General features: G+C 42.9%; 1 protein-coding gene across 2 annotated transcripts in view; it reads left to right on the plus strand.

The window, feature by feature from the left end:
- Positions 1-26324, plus strand: part of LOC144693097 (kinesin-like protein KIF26A) — a 280736-nt gene that overhangs the window by 14538 nt on the left and 239874 nt on the right. For both annotated transcript variants that reach the window (XM_078562489.1, XM_078562492.1), the window contains exon 2: positions 5509-5563. In XM_078562489.1, the coding sequence (XP_078418615.1) occupies positions 5509-5563 (55 nt within the window). The remainder of the gene's footprint in view (positions 1-5508; positions 5564-26324) is intronic.

A 26324-nucleotide genomic window follows, 5' to 3' on the forward strand; every position in this document is an offset into this window, starting at 1 on the left:
TGATAAAGAAATAAAACATTGGTCCAGAGTAGTGTGAATGGCAGAAAAATGAACATTTCTGTCCAAAAGCAAAAACATGATAAACAAGATTCAGATCAGCACATGGCAAAAAAAATTGTATCCAAATGGGGACAGAGTTCATGGTCTGAAATTGTTGAAATCAATGTTGAGTCCAGAAAGCTGAAAAGTGCCTAATTAGAAGTTGCTAAGACTGTAGAGCAACTGTATATTGAATGTGACTTTACATGAAATTTTAATAAAGTGAGCTTTGCATAAATTTGCTTGAACATTTTGTTAGGTGCTGAGTTCCAATAGATAACTCTTTAACTTTAGCACATGATGCAACCTGGAAATACAGGTAATGACAGGAAAGGACTTCATTCCAAAAACAGGTATGTGGTTATAAAAGAGTGATGGAGATTAGTTCCTCTTATGCAGATGCCAAGATCAGAAGTAGGAATGTTAAGATGGAAATTGTGTGCCTCGGGTGGGAAACTGACTGAAGTTAATATTTGATAAAAACAAAAAACTGTGGATGCTGGAAATCCAAAACAAAAACAGAAACAGAAATACCTGGAAAAACTCAGCAGGTCTGGCAGCATCGGCGGAGAAGAGCACTGTTGACGTTTCGAGTCCTCATGACCCTTCAACAGAGTTCTGAAGTTAATATTTTCATGGGGGCCCTGAACTGGGATTAGATCAATCCAATTAGAGCCAGTGGGGGCAAGAAGGGAAGCGTGTGAAAGGTGCAGGAATGTGCATGAATCATGGGACTCATTTAGGCACCCATGGCAGCCATAACTGAGGCTGGTTGTTACTCTGAGGGTGAGATCTGCTGTTTGTTCCAAAGCCTTCCTCTGCATCACAGAGAAGTCACAGGAGTGCCGGAGGTCTGGCACCTGGGAAAGGAAAGACGTTCACTTTATTGCTGACTCAGACCTAATGCTGGAGGACATGAAGGAGAGGAGGGAGGTCCTCTACCCTTAGCATAGCAGGAAGAGGCCATCTTACCATGCAGCAGGGACACCTCTGTTCAACATCATCTCCCTCAGCCTCTAATTCGTCCTCCTCCTCTCTTACTTCCTGTTCCTCCTCCGATGAGCTGTCCCCTTCTGGGGCCCCACTGTCCTCAAGGTCCACACCTCCCTCGAGGGCCATGTTATGGAGAGTGCAACAGATCACCACAATGACCGAGATCCTTGCAGGAGGGTATTGGACACCTGGCCATTCCAGGCATTGCAGCCAGTGCCTTCTTGGTCTATGATTATCCATCAGTTGTGAATCTGATGCATTACCTAGCCTTGGTGAAGAGGGTATCTGTCGCCTGGGTGATACCCTAGCGTGCAGCCCCCTGTGAGGTACCATAGAGATCCACAGCTGACCCTTGAAAGAGCAGTGCAGAAATTCAAGACCAAAGTGACCTTGACTATTACTAACAGGGCGTGGTGAGGTGGTGTGAGGTGCACACTAACAAAGGCACAGATGCCTGTGACCATCAGCCCAGAGAGTTGCAGTTTCCTTCAGCACTGGTTTTCAGGCTTGTCCAAGTAGCTTTGCCTCTGCCTGTAGATCCTGTGCATAAGGTAGTTCTTCATTCTCCTTCGTGCCCCTTGTCCCTCTCCGCTAGCCTCCTGATGCCTTAGGTTCTGCCCTTCCTGTGCAGGCTGCTGCTCCTCTTCCACAGTGGCCTGTTTCTGAGGGTGAAGCACCCATTTTCAGCTCACCCTTTCTGCTGGTCAAATGGAGTCCAAATGGCCTTGCCCACTGCTCCGATTCCTATGCCAAACTAAGAGAGTGATGACCACTAGAACTGGCAAAGTTCTCAATGCTGCTCCTCCCCTGACCTGCGATCAGCTGCTACAACCTTCCCTTCAAAAGGGTAAGCCCATTCACCTTTGATCAGCCTTTAGATTTACCTGCAGAAATATTTCTGACCTTCCTGACTTGGTCCACGACTGCTTTCAGCTACTCTGAGGCAAACAATTCCTGATCCTGGCCTCCTCCACTGAAGTTAAAAACCAGTAAGAACTCGGGATTCAACAAGCCTCTTAACCACTTTAATTGGATTCAACGATAGTTCACAGGCCTGTGCTCCCCCGCTCTCATGAAAATTTTGGCCATCTAGAACAGAGCGGGGATCATGTCGCCATGTCTTTTTCAGCTGTCCCCCTCTGTCCGGACCTGAATCAGGCCACAAAAAAATCCGGCCCTTAGTGAGGAAAGATTTGAAATGAATTGTTAAGCTGCTTCATTTCATGATGAATTACAATCAACTTCACTTAGTTCAATTAGTACAACTTCTGTTTATATAATGATACAAAGTAAAGGAGGCACTGAATAAGCCTTAACAGTTGTTCAACTTATTTGACTTAAAAATGTGATTTCACCATCCTCCAACTTTTCCTTTCAACAAAATTGGATTGATCCCATGAGTCTACTACATCTCTTTCTGTCCCCACAGAATGTTGGAGCCTGTCCCCTTGGCCAGAATGGATGCTATTCAAACCTACTGATGTGGCCCCCCACCTCTCTCTGAAATAATCTTCAAAGTTCAACATCTGAATGTTTGTTCAGAGCTCCTGGGGTGCAATAATGATTCCCCAATTGTTTCTGCTTGTCCCTTACAGTACTATCAATGTTTTCCTTTAATACCCAAAAAGCCCATTAGCCACTGTCTTCATTTTTAAATCTGTGTAAACTCACTTTATTTTACAATCCAAAAGTTAAAAGCAACTTTTATTTTCAAATTCTTTTCATGAAAAATAATCCGAAAATCCTCAAACGTGACATTTTATGTTTAGGTTCCAGTCTGTTTGAACCTTGCATATTTCCAAGCAATCTGCCATATAATGTTTCCTTATTGAAGTGAATCAGGATATTAATTTCAAAAGGAATTTGTGTAATCAAACAATTGAGCAAGTGAGAAGGAAATGTATGTGTGTGGGCTGTTTAGAGATAAACCATTCCCTTGCCATAATTCAAAGGTATTGTTTCACATCTAAATCAGGATAGAACTGTAATGGTAATTTTGTTTGTTCAATTGTTTTCTCTTCGTACTGATGACAGAATCATTACGGGGAGAGCTCATCGAGTTTGTAGTTTTGAGCTTAAGCAGTGTTTAATCACAGGGGAGGACACGTGGGACCTGGTGCTGTTGTGTTAGTGGACTGCCTGCTGTCTGCAAGTCTTCCTTGTGCAGTGGTTCTAAACAGTTCAACAGTTCTCTATTGAGATTGTGAAATGTTTAGGACCACTTAGTCTGGAGGATAGCAGCCATCAAATAAAGGAAAGAACAAAAAATGACAGTGGAGGCAAGAGACTTTTGTTTGGAAATTATTGTAACTATTGGGACAGAATTTTTATTAAACCTGTATTGTCCACAGAGGAGTCAGGTGTGGATTACATCATAGCATTGTATTTGAACAATTTTTGCAGCATGTACTTGGATAACCATAGAATCGTAGAAAAGTTACAGCACAGAAAGAAACCATTCGGCCCATCATGTCTCCACTGGCTGAAAAGAAGACTAGCTGCCCATTCTAATCCCACCTTCCATCACCCGCTCCCGAGCCTTGCAGGTCACAGCACTTCAGGTGCAGATCTAGGTACCTTTTAAATGATTTGAGGGATTCTGCCTCAACCATCAACCCATGCAGCAAATTCCAGACACCTACCACCCTCTGGGTGAAAAGGTTTTTCCTCATGTCCCCTCTAACCCTTCTACCAATCACCTTAAGTCTGTGCCCCCTGGTAATTGACCTCACCGCTAGGGGAAACAAGTCTTCCCTGTCTACTCTATTTAGGCCCCTCTTAATTTTGTACACCTCAATCAAGTCACCTTTTAGCCTCCTCCGTTCTGAGGAAAACAATGCTAGCCTACTTCATCGTTCCTCAGAGCTGCAATTTTCCAGCCCTGGCAACATTCTTGTAAGTGTATAAAAGAAAACCTTCAACATTTTTTGATTATGGAAAAAAGAATTTTGTTAAAAAAACAGATTCAATCGGTGGGCTTCAGCTGTAACAGCATTTAACAACACAAATAAAAAGTGTGTGTGTTAATGTGAGTGTGAAGATTTTCATTTATCTAGCACCTTATATCTTTCAGACATATTTCAAAGCTTTCCATGTATTTTGTATGACATTTTTCAAGTTTGGTGACTGTTAAATAGTAACTACTTGGGGCACATCAAGATCCCACAGACATATAAGAAATGTTAATGTTATGTTTTTGGTTATTTTGGTCGAGAGAGGATTGTTAACCGGGCAAGGAGAGCAGGTAGATCAGGCTTCAGTTTTGCATCTGCTCCAAAGGACAGCACCTCTGACACTGCAGCACTTCGTCAGTAAAGTACCAGTTTATCTAGTCAGGTTTTGGATTAAGACTTGAACCCATAACCTTCTTCTGAGAGGCAAGAGTGCGAGCGACCAAGCCAGCTGAACAAACTCCCATTTTATATACACGACAGTGTGACAGACACTGCGCATGTACAAACTGCTTTTTGCGTATGTGACCAAATCCTGTCTGTGAACAAGTTCACATTCTCCGTCTCTGTGCTCCAGCTGCCTGTGACTGTATATATCAATGGACAGGGCTTTAGGATTTGGCCAGGATCTCGATATCATGGCTTACAACGCTGCGCTAGGTGGGGAACAGTCACCTGAAAATGATTTTCTCGAATTGACCAACTAGTGGCCAGAGTACAGGCTTGATGTCCAACTAAGGATGGCAAGTGGCTCTCAAAGCTGGAAGGCCTCAAGATAGAGGTGCCCTCCCTCTAACTTTAAAAAAATTTTAAATGAAAAATGCCCTCATCAACTGGGCCACCATTGTGCAGGGGGAAAATGGTCCGGGTGCGGTGGTGTGTTGGCAATCTGGCATACTGGAGAGCGACATGGATTTTTGTGCCCACCCACCTCTGTGCTTGCCCCTGTTAGGAGCTAAAAATCCTACTTAATGCCTTAAACTCCCAGCATATGCATATTTATATGTATTTGACTCCAAGTTTTTAGCTGAGCACTATAATGTTATTAGGTTAACTTTTCTGAGAGTTACTTGAGGGACGTGGAAAGTAAGGCTGCATTCAAAATTCCAGTTGAGGCTACAAAGGCTACTTACCTTTCTGAAGCCTCCGTGTGCTTAGCACCTTGTCCCATGGAGGTAAAATAATTTGTAAGCGTGTTGGATGCAGTTCCTTGGCTTGTGCTTGTTGCCAGATTCAAGAGAAGGAAGAGACAATAAAACATACTTGACTTTTGAACGTTGTAGGAATGCATGACAAATTATGTAAGGAGCCTTACTTGACCAGTTTTTGTAGTGCACTCTGGAAAGCAGGGTGAATGGTTTTTGTTTACTGGTACTGTACTTATGTTGAAGTAGTATGAAACTTAATAAAATCTGATTGCAAAGAAATATTTTATTTAAGTAAACAGAACACAAAATGTTTGTGTATATACCTTATAGAGACATGTTTAATCTTGTTCCAACTCTTTGTTTGTTAATCGTCATAGGAATATTTCAAAGGAACCTATTACTGAACACCAACTCATCAGAGATCTTTGTCAGGTATGCTCCTCTTTTTAGTTTCGTTGATACCAGTCCCTGTGTTTCAGGTTTTTCCACATGGCTGAGGTGGTAACTATTAGTCTGAACCTACATGCTGGATAGGAAGGCTTTCTATGTTACCCTTTCTTGGTTCATAAATTTTCTAATCAGAACTCAGAATGACTGGATAAAAACACAGTAAAGTCAGTCAGTATCTGTACAGGGAGAAGACATTACGATATTTTCAGTCTCTACATCTGAATACTTTGCTGATGACGTCACATGAGAAATACAGGCAGTGAAAGGGGTTTAGATGGTCTTTAAAAAAATTCTTTTGTTTATACAGGGCTGAGATAAGATAGGCAGCCATCAAGGTGTGGAAAAAGTCAAAGTGTCAATATTATTCCAGGTTATTTTATTGCTTTGGTGTAGGAGAGGGCCTGTGGAGCTTGCTATTGTATCATACAATTTCATAGAAAATATAAAAATATTGATAGGTGGTTACTTTGTATAGAATCTCAGACAGGCTTTACCCATTTCTTTCCAGTTTACATGTACAAAACATTACAATAAAGCTGTTATATTTATTTGCATTGACAATAGTATGTTAATAGTTCCTATCCTGTAGAAATACACTATTGTTTAAACATTTGGGTGTTGCTGCTGTGTGGAGGCAGTCAGAAGGATAGTTGTATATATAGAAACTAAAACTACCTGCAAATGTCTTACTTTAATTCAAACATAAATATAAATTTTGCTCAGTGAAGCAGAAAAAAATCAACAGACACAAAATTCGGCTCCTTAGTGCCCAATCAATGCTTCAAGTGCCATTTTGTCTCCAAAATGGCATCAGTGGCTTGTGCCACGCTTCAGATGCGAGCTGTGTCAGACCCATTGAGGTGAGATTAGGAGAGTGTGGAAAACAAGAGTTGCAGCTTGGAAATCAGATGAGAGTGTGGGATGAGAATGAAGTGGGATGCGAGACTTCCGTGAGGATACTATCATCTTCTATTGTTTCAGCCGCATTCATGGCTACTCCAATGATGATGACCACCATCTCCCCCATGGGAGTAAGGACAAGCAGCCATGCCTGTTCCCCACTGGTTAGATGCTGCTGCTTCTAGTTTTACCCTGCAAGAGAGAGTGAGGTATGTCACTGAGTATGGTTCAATGTATTTCAGTAAAGTGCTTGTCCTGGTTGAATAGCTGAATAGTTGTGTGCAAGCTGTGAGATGTGGGTATCAGGCTTGCAGCAGTGCCAATTGTGTGAGGGTGAGGTGAAACTATGAATGTTTGGCATGAATCATCATTGATAGAGATTGTTGGTTGGTGAATGATGGGGATGTGGTACATTGAGCAATATCTGAGGCTAGTGGTGCAGATGATAAGATATGGTACTTGAAGGAACTTCCACTGACCTTGCCCACTTGTGTGAGGTCACTGTACTTATTGGCACTGCACCCATATCCTCAGGGCTAGACTCCTGGCATTGACCTCCACAGCTATATGTTCCCTGCACTGCCTTCATAGAGTTGTCTGGATGGTCTGCTGGCTCCCTGTGAATATATGGCTTTTCTCCTCTCTACCTCCTGCACCAAGGCTTCTAGTCCAGCACTATAGCCTCGGGGCCTTCTCTCTGGCATGTTGTGCCATTATTGAGTGTTCCTCGCATCAAACTCACTTTTAGAATGACTTCCAGCACCTGTTCCAGCCATAATTTCCTCCTTTAAGTGGTACAACTTGACTATGTGCACTTGCCCTAATACATGCTAACTTCTCACAATTTTGCGTCCACACTTGGACACTCATCCACACAACAGAGCACTTTTTGCTGGCTACCGCTAAATCATTTAAATTAGCAAACAGCATGAAGTTTGCATGCTGCCTGCATTGGCATTAATGAGTGCAGGTTAATTGCGCATTGTGATTCCCATCCTGTTTTCGGGCCCTGAGCAATTTCATGGCCAATGACTATTGCCGAGCTGATTCATTCCCTCCTAGTGAGGAAAAAAAACATGAAAATACAATCATTTATTGGATTTCAGTCAATTATAAGGTAGTAAATACTGCAGATTGACAGAGTGGAGCATGTAGTCCGTTGTCAAGGTTACAAATAAAACATCCAGCTGACGAGCCCAGGCCACTCAATCAAGAAAAGCAAAGAACTGCTGACTAATCAGTGCAATGAATCTTTAGTCTGCCACCATTTTTACAGCTGATCTGAAGAGTTTGAACATAAATGGTAGGAAATAATAAACGGTGACTGAACTTAAAATAATGCATGGCTTTAAAGCACTTTGGGATGTCCTGAGCACCTTATGCAAGTGCTTTCTTTTCATTATTCAAAGTCAAAAATGAGCGTTCTCAAAGCAAATATCTTAACTAGTAGTATTAAGAGATAGAAGGATGAGTGCTACAGGAACTGAATTTCTATCAAGTCAGTTATGTAGTGGAAATTTTAGAAGTGGGTCTATATGTGGGGGGTCACTTACACAAGAGCATAAGAAATAGGAAAAGGAATAGGCTATTTGGCCCCTCGAGCCTGCCCTGTCACTCAGTAAAATCATGGCTGTTATGATTGTGGCTTTAACTCCACTTTCTTGTCTTGCCCCCATTTTATAGCAAGTTTCATGGAAAATTTGAACTTTTGACAAATCATTTTGTGTGTGTTGCCTGTGCCTTCAGCTGCTTCAGGCCAAGCACTGGAATTTCTTCCTGAAGCCTCTCTGCCTCTCACTTCTCCTTTAAGACACTCTATAAAACTTACCCCCTTGACCAAGCTTTTGATCACTTCTAGTATTTCAGGCAGCTCAGTGTCGCATAGTGTTTGCTAATGCTCCTGAGAAGCACCTTGGGACATTTCACTCTGTTAAAGGAGCGATATAATTGCAAGCAATTGCTGCTGTTGTTGTATTTATAATTGAATGTGTGACATTATTCAGTGGCGATTGGAGAAGGGGCACACTGAATAAACACCAGCATGGGCTGGTTGGGCCAATGAGTCTGTTTCCATGCTGGAACTTCTATGTAAAGTGTTTCAGGTGCTGCACTGCCTAGAGGCCAGAGAGAAGACTGCTTACAAGAGAACTGAACTGATTTCAACACAGCCCAAGCTTGCAGCATTGACTCCTAAATGTAGCGACATGACTTAGTTCAAATATGCAAGGAGGGGCTGACCCTTTTTTCCTTCACCCCTCCCAATTTCAAATTTAGTGATTCCCAAGAAGCAAAGAAGCCAATTTAGAAAACTAGCAAAACCTGAAAATTTATGAATGACCTAGTTGTAAATCAGTGACCTGCGAAACAAGTAGTTCCATGAGCTTTGTTATTTAAGCTGTAGATGTACCCAGCATTCCTTCCGGCATAATGGAAAATCAACATTAATTCCATAAAATGCTGCAGGAGGAAATCCAAATGTTGAAATCCCAGAATTGGTGATTGTTTCTAGAGTAGTTTGGAACATGTTACCAGCCCCTATAAAAATACAATTTTAAATTGGAAATGATGCATTCTGTTTCATTTTAAGATCTTGTATACTTCACAATTAATAAATCTTCAATTTACAAAACGGAAAAACTAAGTGACATTTGGATTTTCAACAGACCAACGAGCAGATTACTTCTCACAAACAATATATCCCATCCAACAGAGAAAAAATCTATCCTTCTCCAAACCTCCCATTGCATACTTCCCTCTCCTTCTCCCTGAATTCAATGAGATACCCGATTCCCCAATGCCTAAATCGCTATCGTTCTGCCATCTCACCTTCCTTTGTTAATGCTGGCACTCCCCCTTCCGACTCCATCGGAACTAATTCTGGCACTGTCCTTCCTCCCCAAAACATCTTTCCAGCTTCTCTCCTCCCTCCTCCACCCTCCACCCTCCTATACCTCCTGTCACCAATACCAACCTCAGCTTCTGCCTCCTTCCACCCCATCTCATTGCCATCCATTCTCCGTCTTGTCTTTTTGATTGCTGCTGCCAATGAATCAAACACATCTCCCCTTTAGCTACTGGAAGGAATTCCTGTCTTTCCAGGCAAGAACTCCTATTCTCATGACAGTTCCAGCTGCAGTTTGTAGAGGTGAAGATCATTTCCATTAGCAGCAACCCTTGGGGAGTGGCATTGGGGGGCGAGAGGTTGTTCATTAGTGAGAGCATTCTGAGAGCAATACTGCACACGGGGGAGAAAACCCAGTCCATTAGTGACATCTCTTGGGGGGTGGCACTGAAGGAAAAGGGATCTAGTCCATGAGCAGCAGCAGTCAGAGAGTGGCACTGAGGGGAGAGGTCTGGTCCATTAATGGAAGCTTGAGGAATTAGCAGTAAGGGACAAGGAGCCTGGTTCAGTTAACTATGGAAGTGTAAGGAGACATTTCCAGCTGAATTGTGGACAGTGGCTGCTTTCCTGAAACCGAAAATGGCTAAATGACACATTGCTGCACACAACTGACAACTACGCCCCTGCCTAAAGTATTACAGGGAATATGAAGGAAGCATTGGTTCACTGTGCTCATTTTGCATTAGAAATATCAGGAATTGATCCCATTTCTGCAGGCTGAATACAATCCTGTAGCTGGTCAGATGAATATCCTGAGGCTCGATCAAATAAACAATGTAATGACAATATTACATAGATTTATATGGAAGTTAGAACACAGAATCAGGCCATTCAGCCCAGCTGGTCCATGTCATTGTTTAATCCTCAACATGAACCTACTTGTTCTCAGACCTTTTCATCTAACCCCATCAGGAATAACCTTCTATTCCTCTTTCCCTAATAGTACTTAACCAGCTTCCTCTTAAGTGCAACTTTGCTATTGGCCTCAACTACTCAATGTAATAGCATTCTAACCACTCTGGATATATAATTACATTCATGTAATGGCCCATTTTCACAAAATGGTAAGATTGACATTGGTCACTGTGGCTGAGACTTTCCGTGCCCGCTGGCGTCAGGCATGTTCAGTGACGTGAGCGGGCAATGTGGCGAGAAAGCCAAAAATCGGTTTCACGACGGCGTGAAACCATTTTGTGATTATCTGCTCCGCCCACCATTGGCAGATCACGTTCCCCGCCATTGGACGTAAGGAACCCCAGTGTAATACATCAGCATATCATTAAGGCCAGCCCGCCGACTCATTCCCCTCCCCCCCACTGGATCACCCACCCACGCTGACGTGTTTCACAACAGCATATATAAGGCATACACCTGGCGAGCTGCACTTCACTCGGGACTTCGAGGTTTGTTTGCCTACCTTGCTTCAGGCAGCACTCGCAGTCATCAGCGCCAGGCTTCACAGGCAGCGCCACATCACTTTTAGGGGGGCTCACAGCAGGTCTTTTACCTACCAGACCAGCCCTACGTGGGTGGCATTTCAATGGCTGCAGGGCAAGGTCTTGGTGGGGAAGGAGGTGAAGAGACCTCAGGCAAGGGAAGAGGCTGCAAGACAAGAGCTGTACTGGGGAAGGAGAGTAACCCAGAGTGTGTGTGGGAGCACATGTTGATCTGTGCAAGTGGCCTCAAGAAGGTGAGGGCTGAGGAGGCAATCTCTAGAGGAGATGAGACCAGATGGATGCGTGAGGGTGTGTGTATGAGAATGGGTGGTGATGTTCCTATAACTGACAGTGAGTGAGATGCCACTGAATGTGTGATGGGTTTGAGTGTGAGAGTTTAGAGTGATGAGATGGTTGCCGTACCCTGGCTGCACAGATGAGATCATTCATCCTCTGTCTGCATTGGATGGCCAACCTCTTCTGTGCAGCATTGGCACTGATCACCACTGCCATCACCCACCAAGCTGGAGTGGTAATGTAGCCGCCCCTCCTGAGGCCAGAACGGGGTTAGAAGACATCACAGTGGGCCTCCATGGCATCCAAAAGGCCTCGAGGGCTGCAGCCTTCTTGCCTTTCGGGGCCATGTCTTCTTTGCTGCAGTCCTGGGCTGGAAGCACTGAGTGTGGCAGTACTTTAAATATGGTGCCTGGCATGATGGAACGGCGAGGTGACAGTGCGATGCGCAAATGAGAGCCCACCCACCACTGAAATGGTGTGTATCCTGGAAATGCATAATTAATGTGGCAGGTTTGGGACGACGTGGCGTAAGAAGCTGCCATTGTGGCCAGCGGGTAAAATGCCGTTTTACCCGCCCGCTACCGCACTTAGTGCAAATCTGGGACAATTCCACCCTGTGAGTCTCTCTATCTACCTCTGATCTCGCCACACCTAACTTACTCCAAATTTTTCTGGTTTCCTAATTAGAATTTGCCGCAATGTGATAGCGGCAAATCAGACACTCAGTGCTGAGCTAAGATCTGAAGTGACAGCTCATTAACCAGATTGGGAGGATCTCCATGAACTTCAGTGTAACTTCTTAAATAAACTTTAATCTCCAAGCATGCTAAGCTGTAGTGGCCCTTTTGATGTTTTGATATTTTCCCTGGCGTATGTGATCTATGAATTCAGGTCACTCTGAGTCGCTACATTATAAATGATTAATAAGTTACTAAAAAAAAAATAACTTCTGACTTTTATTTTCGCGAACTACGAAGACGTTGTGCTAAATAAGCTAATTTTGACCCTATTGAAAAGTTCCGGGTGTGAATGAGACTGAAGATCACAAATCTTTGTGGACAGAAAGCATTTATGTCATAGACCAAAACTTGATGGAAAAGTAATGATGGGTTCATGGCGCTTGGCATGATTAACACATTAAAAAGCCCAGCAATTTGTGGCAAGAAGAGGACATGCCATGAGTTGCGAATCATGAGGTCCCGACTTCTACTCAGATCATTGTAAAAGATTCCACGGATCTTTCAAAGAACAGTAGCCATCTAATCAACATTTATTCCTTAGCCAACACCACGGAAGCATATTGAGGTGAATTTTACAGTCCCCTGCCAACATACATGAAGGCCGAGGAGGGGACACATAAAATAAAGCCAGAGCCTAGCCCACCACTTCCTGCCCACCCCTGCCCTGTTCCCCATATTACAGGGGGTGGATAAGGTAAGGTGTAAGGCAGCCCGCATACCCTTTGGCCTTTTGAGGCCCTTATGTGGGCAATTAACTGCCACTTACAAGCCTCAATCCGCCTCCACTGAAATGTTTCATCTGGCTGGGGAAGGAGGAAGGAGGGGAGAATGGTGAGTGGGCTTGGCAGCTTTGACAGTGCAGGCTGCTGCTGGAGAGGAGGGGACGGTTACCTCTTTTAGCTGGGGGATACTCTGTGTCCATTGGCGGCATCCCCCGCAGGATGGTACCCACCCTTTTTGTGTCTCCCCCCAGCCTCCAAAACCCAAACTCCACCCTCCTGCCCCCGTTGTTGGGGTCTCCAACCTCTACCCAACCAAAATACCTGGACTTGCCTTCAAGTCGAGGAGACATCTTCTTCCTTCCTGGGGACAGTGGCCACTACTCTTGGGACTACAGAGCTGCTGGCCAATCAGATTGGCTGGCAGTTCTTGAGGGCGGGACTTCCTGCCCCTGGGGGCGGAAGTCCCACTCTCAAGTAATTAAGGCTGCCCTCAGTGTATTATTGCATGCGGGCAGAGGGATTTGAAGTTGGCAAGATGCTGACCAACTTTTCAACTGGGGGTGTGGATAATCCGTCCCCCCCTTAAAATTTACCCATTATCCAGTTGCTTACCTCTTGCCATTTGTGTGCAAATTGTCTACCTACAACAGTGACTACACTTTGGAGGTATTTCATTGATTGTGAACCGCTTTGGGGCACCCTGAGGTTGTAAAGGGTGCTATATTTAATGGAAGTTCCTTCTTTTCTTGATCTTGCTGGGTTGACAATAGGAGCCATTGAGTTAAGGTCAGATCACTGTAGGGATTGAGAATAAGGTCAGAAGTTGAGACGTCCCATACATTATGTACTTATTGACAGCTAGCTACCAGTAACAAAAATCAGGGAGTCAGCTGCATATCCAGCAGTTTGGCTGCAGAACCTGGAGGAATGCATATCACTTACAAATAGGGCTGCCAAGTTTCCGGGATTGGCCTGGAGGCTCCTGAAGATCAATCTCCAGGACACAGCTCTGTGCAACCTGGAGAAAAATCACAGGGACATTAAAAAAAATTGTTCTTTTTGTCATTTTCTTTGAACATTTCTCTTTACCAGAATAAAAATATTGAAAATGGGGGAAGAGGGGCTATTTTTGCTTTCCAATTGGCCTAGGAAGGCAGTGTGTCACAAGGATGGATGTATTGGCCGACTAATGGCAAGAGCGTGAGGGCATGTCATGCGATGAAACCTCCAGGAATGCATTTAATCACAGTTGGCAAACTTTATAAAACTCCAAAGTTTATGGACTCCAAAGTTAACAGGAACATAGACAATTGAAAGAATATGAGTCATGTGTGTTTTATGAGTATGTACATGAGGAAAATAATCAACTTTGCTTCAGGATATCACTGATTCAAATTTCAGTTTTATATATGAAGTGAAATAAGGTGATTTACTGGGGAATTTGTTCTCACTGTTGTTATATCACCATCTGGTGGCCAAATTGGTTTCTACAAAAGATTACAGAGAAGGACTTGGTGACAAGGCTGCAATCTGCTAAGAGCCTCAGATAATGTCATAAAGTACAACATCAAAGATTGAAGCAATTTAATAAATCCCATTCGAACTCTTAAGATTAGATTACAGCCCTGAATCCACTCACTGATATGCTATTTCTTGAATTAGAGAAACAGCAGCTCTCAGGACTTTCTTTAATTTGCTTTGCAATGCTTCAATCGTGCTATCATTTTAGAGTTGCACCATCTTGATGGAAAAGCACTTGGTAACTCTTGTTTCATTTTATAAGCACATGATGCAATGACATTATTCTCATTGAAATGCATCACTGTCACTCACAAGTCATGTCATTGTGCTGAATTGAGCTACAGTTCTTCTGGAATTTGATCTTCTCCAAAAGACGCTGTATATTTCTCACGAAGAGTGTGCCTGCCCCTTAAGCTTGCAGATCACACAAGAAAAGCAAAGCATTCATTTGTTACAGCATAATAAATATGTGTAAATTAATGACAGAGCATTAATCCAATTCTGATATGATATGATCAAATCTGAATGTACAATGGGGTGGTTTACAAGTGTCACCTGACTTTGAGGTTATAATTCTTGCATTAAATATTAGTGGAGGTGTATTTTAATATGAGTGAGGGTTTGTTCATTTTGCTATTCACCAATTACTGTTCTTTCTGTGATTTAGAAAGTGAACAGAAGACTCGGTATATATACTATAGTTTTAGTTATCACCCAGTATATCCAAACCAAATCTAAGAGGTCTGACCATCTGCCTGGATATATGGGCTTCAAATAACAAGGCATAATCAACAACTAAACTGCTAGTACTTTAGAAAAATCATTTTCAGGATTCTTCTAATATGATATGTTCGCAGAACTAAACAAATTGAATAAAGCTCCTGTTTCACTGCTAGATAGGACAGACACTTTAAAAATGAAGTCACTCCTACAGAGCTGTTCTAGGCTGCCCATCTGAATTTCCAAACAAGAATTCTGTCACCTCAGCAAGTGCATCTCCCAGTTTCCACAGAGAGGGAATCGACCAGGGGTTCACACCTGTGACGTTTACGCCTCCTCAAGGGGAAAGGCAGGCTAAGTTACCCAAACTTTGACATTACTATTGGGCCCCACAACTACATGGCATTATTGCAACAATACCATCTCTCAAAATGTTTGTGGCCAGGAATCGATGTAAACAATGCTTGACCAATTCCACTGCACCCCTTTCCCAGGTCTTCTACTTGGCCATTTTATTTGCAGATGGATTTGTTCCTCCCAGGTAATGGTCCCTGAACCTGGCCTAGAGAGAAGGGTGGAGATTGACTGACTGTTGTGACAGGTGGCCTATTTGCTGCCATTTAAAAACATTGAAAATATCGATTGATTGTATGTATGGTCTTATTGGACTTTGAATCCTGAAGGAATTTCAAGGATGAACAAATGTCCCTTCCATCCAATATTTTTGTCTTGCAAATATGAGGGATGATTTTTATCCGTTGTTTGCATGGTGTTTGAATTTATCTTCCATTCTATTAGTTGTGGGCATTTTATACATTAAATAAGTGGCCGGTACAAGTAGAGAGTCAGACTTGAAAGAAATCTTTCATGTTTTTAACTGGAGTCAATGCCAGCTTTCAGCTGGAACTGGAGCACAATATCTACTTGCCTCTCTCTGCATTCAGAAAAGACAAGTTTAAATCCTAACATACCCAAAAGTTGCAGTAACTCTGGCAAACAGGAGAAACGTATTGCACTGAAGGTGGCTCAGGGCCTATTACAAACACCAATATGAGGTCACTATGGCCTTCTCCAGGCTCTTGTCACAGAACTGTTTTCAAGGCACAGCATGAGAATTGCATCACTAAAATAGAAAAACTGCTTTAAAAAGGTCAAATCAAATCCATCCAACAGCTGACTGATGGTCTACTGAGAGAATTTCCTCAGCTCTACTCAGATTTCAGGCCACCTCTGGAAATGGGCTGTGTTACCAAAAATCCAGCATAAACCCTTAAAGCTCCCTTATGAGATGTCCCTTGCCTCTAATCAGTAGTGTGCCTCAGGTTTCACAGAAAGCCAATGTAGATTCTGGGAATATGATCTGTAAATGTAACGCTTCTGTTCAAGAATGTAGGTAGACATAAAGCATGAAACTATAGGCCAGACCATCTAACGTCTGTCATGGGGACAATGCTAGAATCCACCACTAAAGAGGTAGTAGCAGGACATTTAGAAAATCATTATAACAATCAGACAGAGTCAACATGGTTTTGTGAAATAGAAATTGTGTTTGACAAATTTATTCGAGTTCTTTAAGGATGTAACAAGCAGGTTGGATAAAGGGGAACCAGTAGATTTGGTGTATTTGGATTTCCAAAAGGCATTCAAATAGGTGCCACATAAAAGGTTACAAGATAAGAGCTCATGGTATTGGGGGTGATGTATTAGCATGGATAGAGGATTGGCTAACCAACGGGAAACAGAGATTTGGGGCAGAATTTTCCAGCAGCAGGATTTTACATTCCCGGTGAAGACAATGGAGTTTAGAATGGCTTGCCACATTTTATGGCCCTGTCCCCCCCGCGACAGGGCTGTAAATTTCTGGCCTTGGGATAATTGGATCATAAGCAGGTTGGCAAACTGTGACTATAGGGATCAATGCTGGGGCTACAACTATTTACAATCTAGATCAATGATGAAGGGACCAAGTGTATTGTAGCCAACTTTGCTGATGATACAAAGATAGGTGGGAAATCAAGTTGTGAGGAGGATACAAAGAGTCTGCAAAAGGATATAGATAGGTTAAGCGAATGGGCAAAAAATTGGCTGATGGAGTCTAATGTGGGAAAATATGAGGCTGTCCACCATGCAGAAAGAATAGAAAAGCAGGATATCATTTAAATGGACAGAGACTGCAGCATGCTGCAGGTCAGTGTGTTCTGGGGTGTCCTTGCACATGAATCACAAAAAGATAGCATGCAGGTGCAGCAAGTAATCAGGAAGGCAACTGGAATGTTGGTCTATATTGCAATGGGGACGGAGTTTAAAGTAGATAATTCTTGTTACAACTGTACAGGGCATTGGTGAGATCGCACCTGGTGTGCTGTGTACAGTTTTGGTCTCCTTACTTAAGGGGGATATACTTGCATTGGAAGCAATTGACAGAAGATTCACTCTGCAAGGGGTTGTCTCATGAGGAAAGATTGAGCAGATTTGGCATATGCTCATAGGAGTTTCGAAGAATGGCAGGTGATCTTGTTGAAACAAAGACAATTCTGAGGTGGCTTGACTGGGTAGATGCTGAAAGGATGCTTCCCCTTGTGGGGGAATATAGAATTAGGGGGCACAGTTTAAAAATAAGGGGTCTTCCGTATAAGATGGAGATGAGGATTTTTTTTCCTGTGAGGGTCATTAGTCTTTGGAATTCCCTTCCTCTGACAGCAGTGGGGACTGTGTCTTTGAATATATTTAAGGCTGAGTCAGACAGAACTTTGATCGCCAAGAGAGCTAAGGGTTATGGGGGACAGGCAGGAAAGTGGAGTTAAGGCCACAGTCAGATCTTATTGAATGGCAGAGCAGGTTTGATGGGCTGAATGGCCTACTTCTGCTAATTCTTATGATCATATTATCTTATTTTTATTGAGACCAAGCTAATATTAGAAGCTACAAAATCAAATAGGTACCGCTATTGTATGTAATATAAAAAAAATTATGTGTATCTCATTCATATCATACAAATCATAGCGCATGAACCAGATTATGCCTCCCTGTTGAACTAAGTTTTCTTTTTAATTCTAGACATAGCTAGGCATTAATATTTTAAACATTAATATTCTGCCTTACAATCCCTACAATTGTCAGAAGCATAACATACAATGTTATAACCAAAGTAATTTAAATTATATTTTTTTCAAAGCCTGGTAATGAGAAAATTAAATTCAACAGGCTTCATCAGCAATATCAATTAAAGCAATGGTTGGTTTTCATAATAAAGATCAAAAACATTAAAATTTAAGAGAAGATTAACATTTTGGGAGCAGTGTTACTTATACAACATGCTTAAATTCAGGACTTATTCAGAACACCTTCTTCATGATTATATATATTATTGCATGAAATTATTAAGTCAAATGTAAATAATTATAAATTTGAAATATAGGATAAAACAATATATTGGGTGTTAAATATCAGTCAATGTAATCTTCCAACCATTCAACTATGCTGAGGAAGTATGTAAATGTCAGATGGAGCCATGGTTCAAGGTCTGGTGTCTTTTTAAAAATTCATTTACAGGATGTCGGCATCGCTGGCTAAGCCAACATTTATTGCCCATCTCTAATTGACCTTGAGAAGGTGGTGGTGAGCTGCCTTCTTGAACTGCTTGACCCAGCGACAGTGAAGGAACGACGATATATTCCCAAGTCAGGATGGTGAGTGGCTTGGAGGGAAACTTGTAGGTGGTGATGTTCCCATGTATTTGCTGCCCTTGTTCTTCTAGATGGTTGCGGTCGTGGGTTTGGAAGATGCTGCTTAAGGAGCCTTGGCGAGTTTCTACAGTGCATCTTGTAGATGGTACACACTGCTGCCACTGTTCGTTGGTGTTGGCGGGAGTGAATGTTTGTGGAGGTGGTGACAATCAAATGGGCTGCTTTGGCTTGGACGGTGTCAAGCTTCTTGAGTGTTGTTGGAGCTGAACTCATCCAGCCAAGTAGGGAGTATTCCATCACACTCCTGACTTGTGCCTTGTAGATGGTGGACAGGCTTTGGGGAGTCAGGAAGTGAGTTACTTGCCACATGATTCCTGGCCTTTGACCTGCTCTTGTAGCCACAGTATTTATATGGCTAGTCCAGTTCAGTTTCTGGTTAATGGTAACCCCCAGGATGTTGATAGTTGGGGATTCAGCGATGGTAATGCCATTGAATATCAAGGGGGGCAGGGATGGTTAGATTCTCTCTTGTTGGAGATGGTCATTGCCTGGCACTTGTGTGGCGTGAATGTTACTTGCCACTTGTCAGCCCAAGCCTGGATATTGTCCAGGCCTTTCTGTGTTCAGACATGGACTGCTTCAGTGTCTGAGGAGTTGCGAATGGTGCTGAGCATTGTGCAATCATCAGCGAACATCCCTAGTTTTGACCTTATGGTGGAAGGAAGGTAATTGATGAAGCAGTTGAAGGTGGGCCTAGGACACTACCCTGAGGAACTCCTGCGGTGATGTCCTGGAACTGAAATGATTGACCTCCAACAACCACAACCATCTTCCTTTGTGCTAGAAATGACTCCAACCATTGGAGAGTTTTCTCCCTGATTCCCATTATCTGTATGAAGAAGAATAGAATGAAAACAAGACTTGCATTTATATAGTGCCTTTCATGACCTCAGGTTGTCCCAAAGCACTTTACAACCAATTAACTTTTGAAGCATGGTCACTGTTGTACTGTAGGAAGTGCAACAGCCAATTTGCACACAGCAAGCTCCCCCAACCAGCAATGTGATAATGAACAGACCATCTGTATGTTGAGCGAGGGATAAATATTGGCCAGAAAACCAGGGATAACTTCCCATCTTACTTCAAAATAGTGTATGGAATCTTTCACGTGTCCCTTGGAGAGGGAAGACAGAGCCTTGGTTTAACATCTCATCTGAAAGATGGCACCACACAGGAATGTCAGCGTAGATTTTTGTGTTCAAGTCTCTGAAGCAATAGTTGAACCCACAAGTAGCTGAATTAAAGATGGGAATGCTACCAACTGAGCTGTGAGGGGTGGAGAGGGGCCAAATATTAATTTGGATAGTGGGTGTGAGAGAAAAAAGTACATTTGGCTATAGGTGAAAAATTGTACTGCCTCCCGTGTCATATAAAATCATCCAGAGGTGAAAGAAAACTTCAAGCATTTGGAGTCTGTTATTTTTCAGCACATCAACTAACCAACATGTAAGCTTAAACATTGTTCCTCTACATCATCCAACAACAGAACTTTGTTAAATTCTGTCTAAACATATTCACAAACTGGAGGATTTTGCAGTGTCTCTCATGACATGTTAGCATTCCCAAGCAAGGAACCATGTGTTGCATTCTCAATTTTAGTTTATAGAATTTGCTACCTTCCACTTCATCTACTCCAGTCACTGATTACATGCCCTGTAAAAAAGATGTCAGTTTTCTTCCCTTGCCAATCTCTCCCAGACCTCTTAGATTGAACTAGGTTTTCCTTTCACACCATAGCATCTTATTGGTTCTCATTTAGAAAATATAATTGAAGAGTATTTCTCTGGCACTTTATTTTGCTCTTTTCTGGTAATCTATTGCATAGTGGTATGCTTCCATGTCACAACCATTTGTATGAAAGATGTTTCCTCAAAGTGGTCCATGAGTAAGAGTTTGTGTGTGTGTGTGTGCGCGTGCAACCATTAATTTGTGATGGTTCAATTTAAAAATAATTCGGCAGTCAAGCTTTATGCTTAAACAAAATAAAGTTTATTACAAAACTACTGCTGAAAGTTACTTAAGTAAAAATGATTAAGTTAATAACTAAAATGCAGATACAAAGATTAAAAGCAGATAAAGGTAAAAAATACTTATAAAGATGAGATTTAGTTCAATCCTTCAAGATATTGGCCTGAATCTTTTGGTCATCGGGCACGCGCGACCAGTGGGCCTGGGAGCGGATGGGAAATGGGCAACTGGCTGCGATCGACCCCCGACCGTGAGTTCACGCTGGCTGGCCAATTAACGGCCAGCATGAAATGTGCGCTGAAATACTCAGCGCTGCTGGGGTGGGAATGGGACAAGAACGGGCGCAGATGTAACTGAGGGTGCGGGTGAGCACTTCGAAAGAGCACCCTGAAGGCAGATAGCTGCCCCAGGGAGCTACAGACCTCGACATACTGAAGGACACGACAAAAATGCTGCAAAATATGTCCATGCAGCAGAATCAAACACCTGAAAGCATACCTCATAAAAAACCAGTACCCAGATATCTCTTTTTATTTAATTCCCCCACGTAGATTTCATCCCACCTTGGATTGAGGTTTGGGCAAGAATGTGAATGCTGCCTGGGAGAATGTGTTGTCCAGCAACCGTAAATGTGGAGGCCCCACGTAAAATCACTGTTAATTGCAACGTTAATGGGGTTAATTGCCCACTTAATATTGCTCTGAGATTGGTAAAGCATTGGAAATGGTATCATCAAAGAGTCAGTGTTGGGTTCACTTTGTTCTTAACAGACATAAATGGTTTGGACTTTGGCATAGGGAGCACAATATTAAACTCGTTTGGAAAGAACAAGGGACACTGTGAAATGCTTCAGTAGTATGTAGATAGATTGGTGGAATGGGCAGACAGGTGGCAGATGCAATCAAATGAGGAAAAGTGCAAAGTAATAAATTTTGGGAGGAACATAAAGAATTGAAAGATGGATGAGTGTTGATGAATAGAGACCTAGGGATTAAGTACTTAATTCAATTCACCAAAAGTGCAAATTCAGGTAGATAAAACCTTGAAAAAATCCAATTACATCTTAAGTTTCTGTAATAAACTTGGTGTCTCAGGCAGGTTTCTTGTAAGAAACAGTAAACTTTATTTTCAAAGCTCCTGGTGAAGCTACATGCTTGTACCAAGACCAAGGCTAGAAAACTCCACCCCTAAGATTATCTGTGTTTAGGGCTGATTCGTCTGTACAGTCACATGATCCCCATTACAGTATGAAAAGTTTTACTCACAATTACTACATTCCTCCCTTTTAGTTTTGTTTAACCACTCATTTACAAAAATAACTTAACCCATATCATATACAGTTCATGCAATTATAAATTTAGTCTTTGGTGTGGTTTTCTGATTCGGATAGAGCAAAGTAACGCTACAACTTGAGATTCTTCCATTGGATCGACTTGGCCAGGAACTGCAGCATCAGGGACATCTTTAGACAATGGCAATTCAGAATTATTTACTTCAACAAAGACATCAGGTATGCCTATTCTTTGTCGATCTGACACCTCAGGGATCAAAGGTTCGACTTCAATTTCAGGTGGATTGACTGGTTGTTAGAGTGTGTCTCGACTTCTGAGATGATCCACGTGTTTCCTAACAATCCTGTTTTCCACTTCCACTTGATGTAACAAAGGTCCTGTTTCAGAGACGATTGTACCAGGGACCTATCTCAGTCCAGTTGCAAAATTTCACGCAAAAACTGTCTTTTTTCTTTATTCAATCACAGGTTGTGGGCTTCACTGGCTGGGCCAGCATTTATTGCCCATCCCTATTTGTCCTTGAAAAGGCGGTGATGAGCTGCCTTCTTGAACCACTGCAGGCCATGTGGTGTAGGTACACCCACAGTGCTGTTCCAGGATTTTGACCCAGTGACAGTGAAGGAATGTCGATATATTTCCAAGTCAGGATGGTGAGTGACTTGGAGGGGAACTTCCAGGTGGTGGTGTTCCCATCTATCTGCTGCCCTTGTCCTTCTAGGTGGTAGTGGTCATGAGTTTGGAAGGTGCTGTCAAAGGAGGCTTGGTGAATTCCTGCAGTGCATCTTGTAGTTGGCACACACAGCTGCTACTGTGCGTCGGTGGTGGAGGGAGTGAATGTTTGTGGATGTAATACCAATCAAGCGGACTGCTTTGTCCAGGACGGTGTCAAGCTTCTTGAGTGTTGTGGGAGCTGTACTCATCCAGGCAAGTGGGGAGTGTTCCATCACACTCCTGATTTGTGCCTTGTAGATGGTGGACAGGCTTTGGGGAGTCAGGAGGTGAGTTACTCGTCGGACGATTCCTAGCATCTGACCTGCTCTTGTAGCCACAGTATTTATATGACTAGTCCAGTTCAGTTTCTGGTCAATGGTAACCCCCAGGATGTTGATAGTGGGGGATTCAATGATGGCAATGCCATTGAACATCAAGGGGCGATGGTTGGATTCTCTTTTGTTGGAGATGATCATTGCCTGGCACTTGTGTGGCGCGAATGTTACTTGCCACTTGTCAGCCCAAGCCTATATGTTGTCCAGGTCTTGCTCCATTTGGACATGGACTGCTTCGGTATCTGAGGAGTCGTGAATGGTGCTGAACATTGCGCAATCATCAGCTAACATCCCCACTTCTGACCTTATGATGGAAGGAAGGTCATTGTTGAAGCAGCTGAGGATGGTTGGGCAGAGGACACTACCCTCAGGAATTCCTGCAGTGATGTCCTGGAGCTGAGATGACTGACCTCCAACAACCACAACCATCTTCCTTTGTGCTAGGTATGACTCCAACCAGCGGAGAGTTTTCCCCCTAATTCCCATTAACTCCAGTTTTGCTAGGGCTCCTTGATGCCACACTCAGTCAAATGCTACCTTGATGTCAAAGGCAATCACTCTTACCTCATCTCTGGACTTCAACTCTTGTGTCCATGTTTGAACCAAGGCTGTAATGAGCTCAGAAGCTGAGTGCCCAGACGGAACCCAAACTGGGTGTCAGTGAGCAGGTTATTGCTAAGCAAGTGCCGCTTGATAGCACTGTTGATGACCTCTTCTATTACTTTACTGATGATCGAGAGTAGACTGATGGGGTGGTAACTGGCCGGGTTGGATTTGTCCTGCGTTTTGTGTACAGGACATACCTGGGCAATTTTCCACATAGCTGGGTAGATGCCAGTGTTGTAGCTGCACTGGAACAGCTTGGCTAGGGGCGCAGCAAGTTCTGTGGCACAAATCTTAAGCACTATTGCTGGAATATTGTCAAGGCCCATAGCCGTTGCAATATCCAGTGCTTTCAGCCGTTTTTTTATATCACGTGGATTGAATTGAATTGGCTGGAGACTGGCATCTGTGATGCTCGGGATCTCCGGAGGAGGCCAAGATGCATCATCCACTCGGTACTTCTGGCTGAAGATTGTAGCAAATGCTTCAGCCTTATCTTTTGCACTGATGTGCTGGGCTCCTCCGATTTGAGGATGTGGATATTTGTGGAGCCTCCTCCTCCAGTGAGTTGTTTAATTGTCCACCACCATTCACGACTGGATGTGGCAGGACTGCAGAGCTCTCCCACAGCAAATTTTCAATCTTTACTGTGAACGCCATGATTCACTTTCTGACTACTCTGGTTCTTCTCCACCTTCCCCTATAAGTTAGGGGATTCAATCTTGTAAGAAGGCGACATTTAATTTGCAATTTAGAAGATGTTGAACCCATGGTTGCATGAGGAGTCATGCGATAATTGAAAAGAAATCATGTTTCTAACATTCCTTCGGATAGTTTCTTCATGCCTGTTTTAAAGGTTTGAACTGCTCTTTCTGCTAACCCATTGGATGAGAGATGATACGGTGCTGCTTTGATGTGTTTAATCCCATTTAAATTCATGAATCTCTGGAATTCCACACTAGTGAAAGCAGTACCATTATCACGCACAATAACTTCTAGTAGGCCATGTACACTAAAACATTGGCACAGCTTTTCAATAGTTGTACATGATGTTGGTAATCTCACTTCATACACATCCATCCACTTTGAATGTGCATCAATGATCACGAAAACATGGTACCTAAAGATAGACCTACATAGTCTATATGTAGTATAATCCAGGGTCAGCCAGGCCACTCCCACAGATGCAGTGGAGCTGAAACCGGCAACTTCTGCTGTTGCTGACACTGGAGACAGTGTTTAACTATTTTTTCTATATCACTGTCTATACCTGGCCACCAGATATAACTTTATGCGAGCATCTTCATTTTCAAAATACCAGGATACGCACTATGAAGCTCTGTCAATAGTGGTTCTCTTCCTTGCAAAGATTGTTGCTCCCCATAACAAGGTACCATTTGGATAACTCAGTTCAGCTTTATGGGCATAGAATGGTTTTAATTATTCAGAGACTCGTGAATTTGACCATCCTTGTAATACCTGTTCTCAGACTCTTGATAAAATTGGATTCTGGTTTGTCCAATTTTTTATCTGTTTCACACAGGCAGTGAGGAGTCTAGGAAATTCAACACAAATACACACTCTTGAGGTACTGGAGCATGTGTAATGCTATCTGGCAAAGGAAGAGGATTGAAGGCATCTGTGTTTGCTATATACGATCCCGGACAGTACATAAAGTGTATTTATATGCCGACAAAATTAAAGCCGATCTTTGAATTCTAGCAGAGGCTATTGGTGGGATTGCCTTATCTTCACTAAACAAACCCGGCAGTGGCTTGTGATCTGGCACTATGGTGAAGTATGGAACCAACTCTGACCTGAGGGACCCTTACATCCTGTGAAGACCCTTCGGTACTTCCATCTCATTCCAAAATACACCATCATATTCCCTTGTCAACTCAGGATTTCTTCCTTTTTGGACTTGAAAATCCCTGACCAGTTGAGTTTAATTTCTTTCAACCAATCACGGCCCAGAAGGCTAGGTCCTTCGCCTGTGAGAACAATTACTGTCAGCTGGGCTGTCTGTTGCCTGTAGGATGTAGGTACAGAAGCAATGCCTTTCGCCTGTATTGCCTCTCCAGTATACGTTTTTAGCTGAGTCGTGGTTTGCTCCAAACTCAATGACTGGGTACCTTCTCTCAGGTATTTAAAGATGTGTCCTCCCACTACTGTGGTCGATGCTCCTGGGTCAACCACCATGACTAGAGGCTTTCCATTTACTTGAAGGGTAACAGTGATTGGTCCAGTTTTCCTGGCCTTGAGATTGTATAGGGAATAAATGTCAATCTCAGCAGCTTCTGGCTCATCTGTATTGTGCACTTTGTTTAACTTGACTTGCTATCTGAATGGCTGTCTCGATCTAGCCCTGCACTGTTTTGTAACATGCCCTTTTTTGTGTTAGTAGTGGCATTCTGCCTCTTTAACTCTGCAGGTTTCTGGTACATGATTATCCCCACATCGGTAACATTTTAATTTCTGAATTATTGGTGAGCTGCTTCCAGTATTTCTCTTTGATTTTTGAATGGTAGGGGCTGTGTCCCGCTTTCAGGTGCCTCCCTGGTCTTTGTGCCATACCTGGCAGCAGGTTCCCACCCTAACTGCAGAACGGCGCCATGTTGCACACTCTATAAAGCCTGCGAGTCCTTCTCAGCACTCTCCATTGCTAGTGCTATCTCCATGACGCGCTTCAGGACTATATTAACTTCAGCAAGTAAACGACTCTGAATGGCATCATCGTGTACGCCACAAACCAAACAATCTCGCAACATGTCATTTAGAGTATCACTGAAGTCACAGTGCTCCGTTAACTGTTTTAATGTACCTTGCGATCAACTCACCGGGAGCCCTTAC

The sequence above is a fragment of the Cetorhinus maximus genome, chromosome 18, assembly GCF_964194155.1.
Source record: "Cetorhinus maximus chromosome 18, sCetMax3.hap1.1, whole genome shotgun sequence".
Lineage (NCBI taxonomy): Eukaryota > Metazoa > Chordata > Chondrichthyes > Lamniformes > Cetorhinidae > Cetorhinus > Cetorhinus maximus.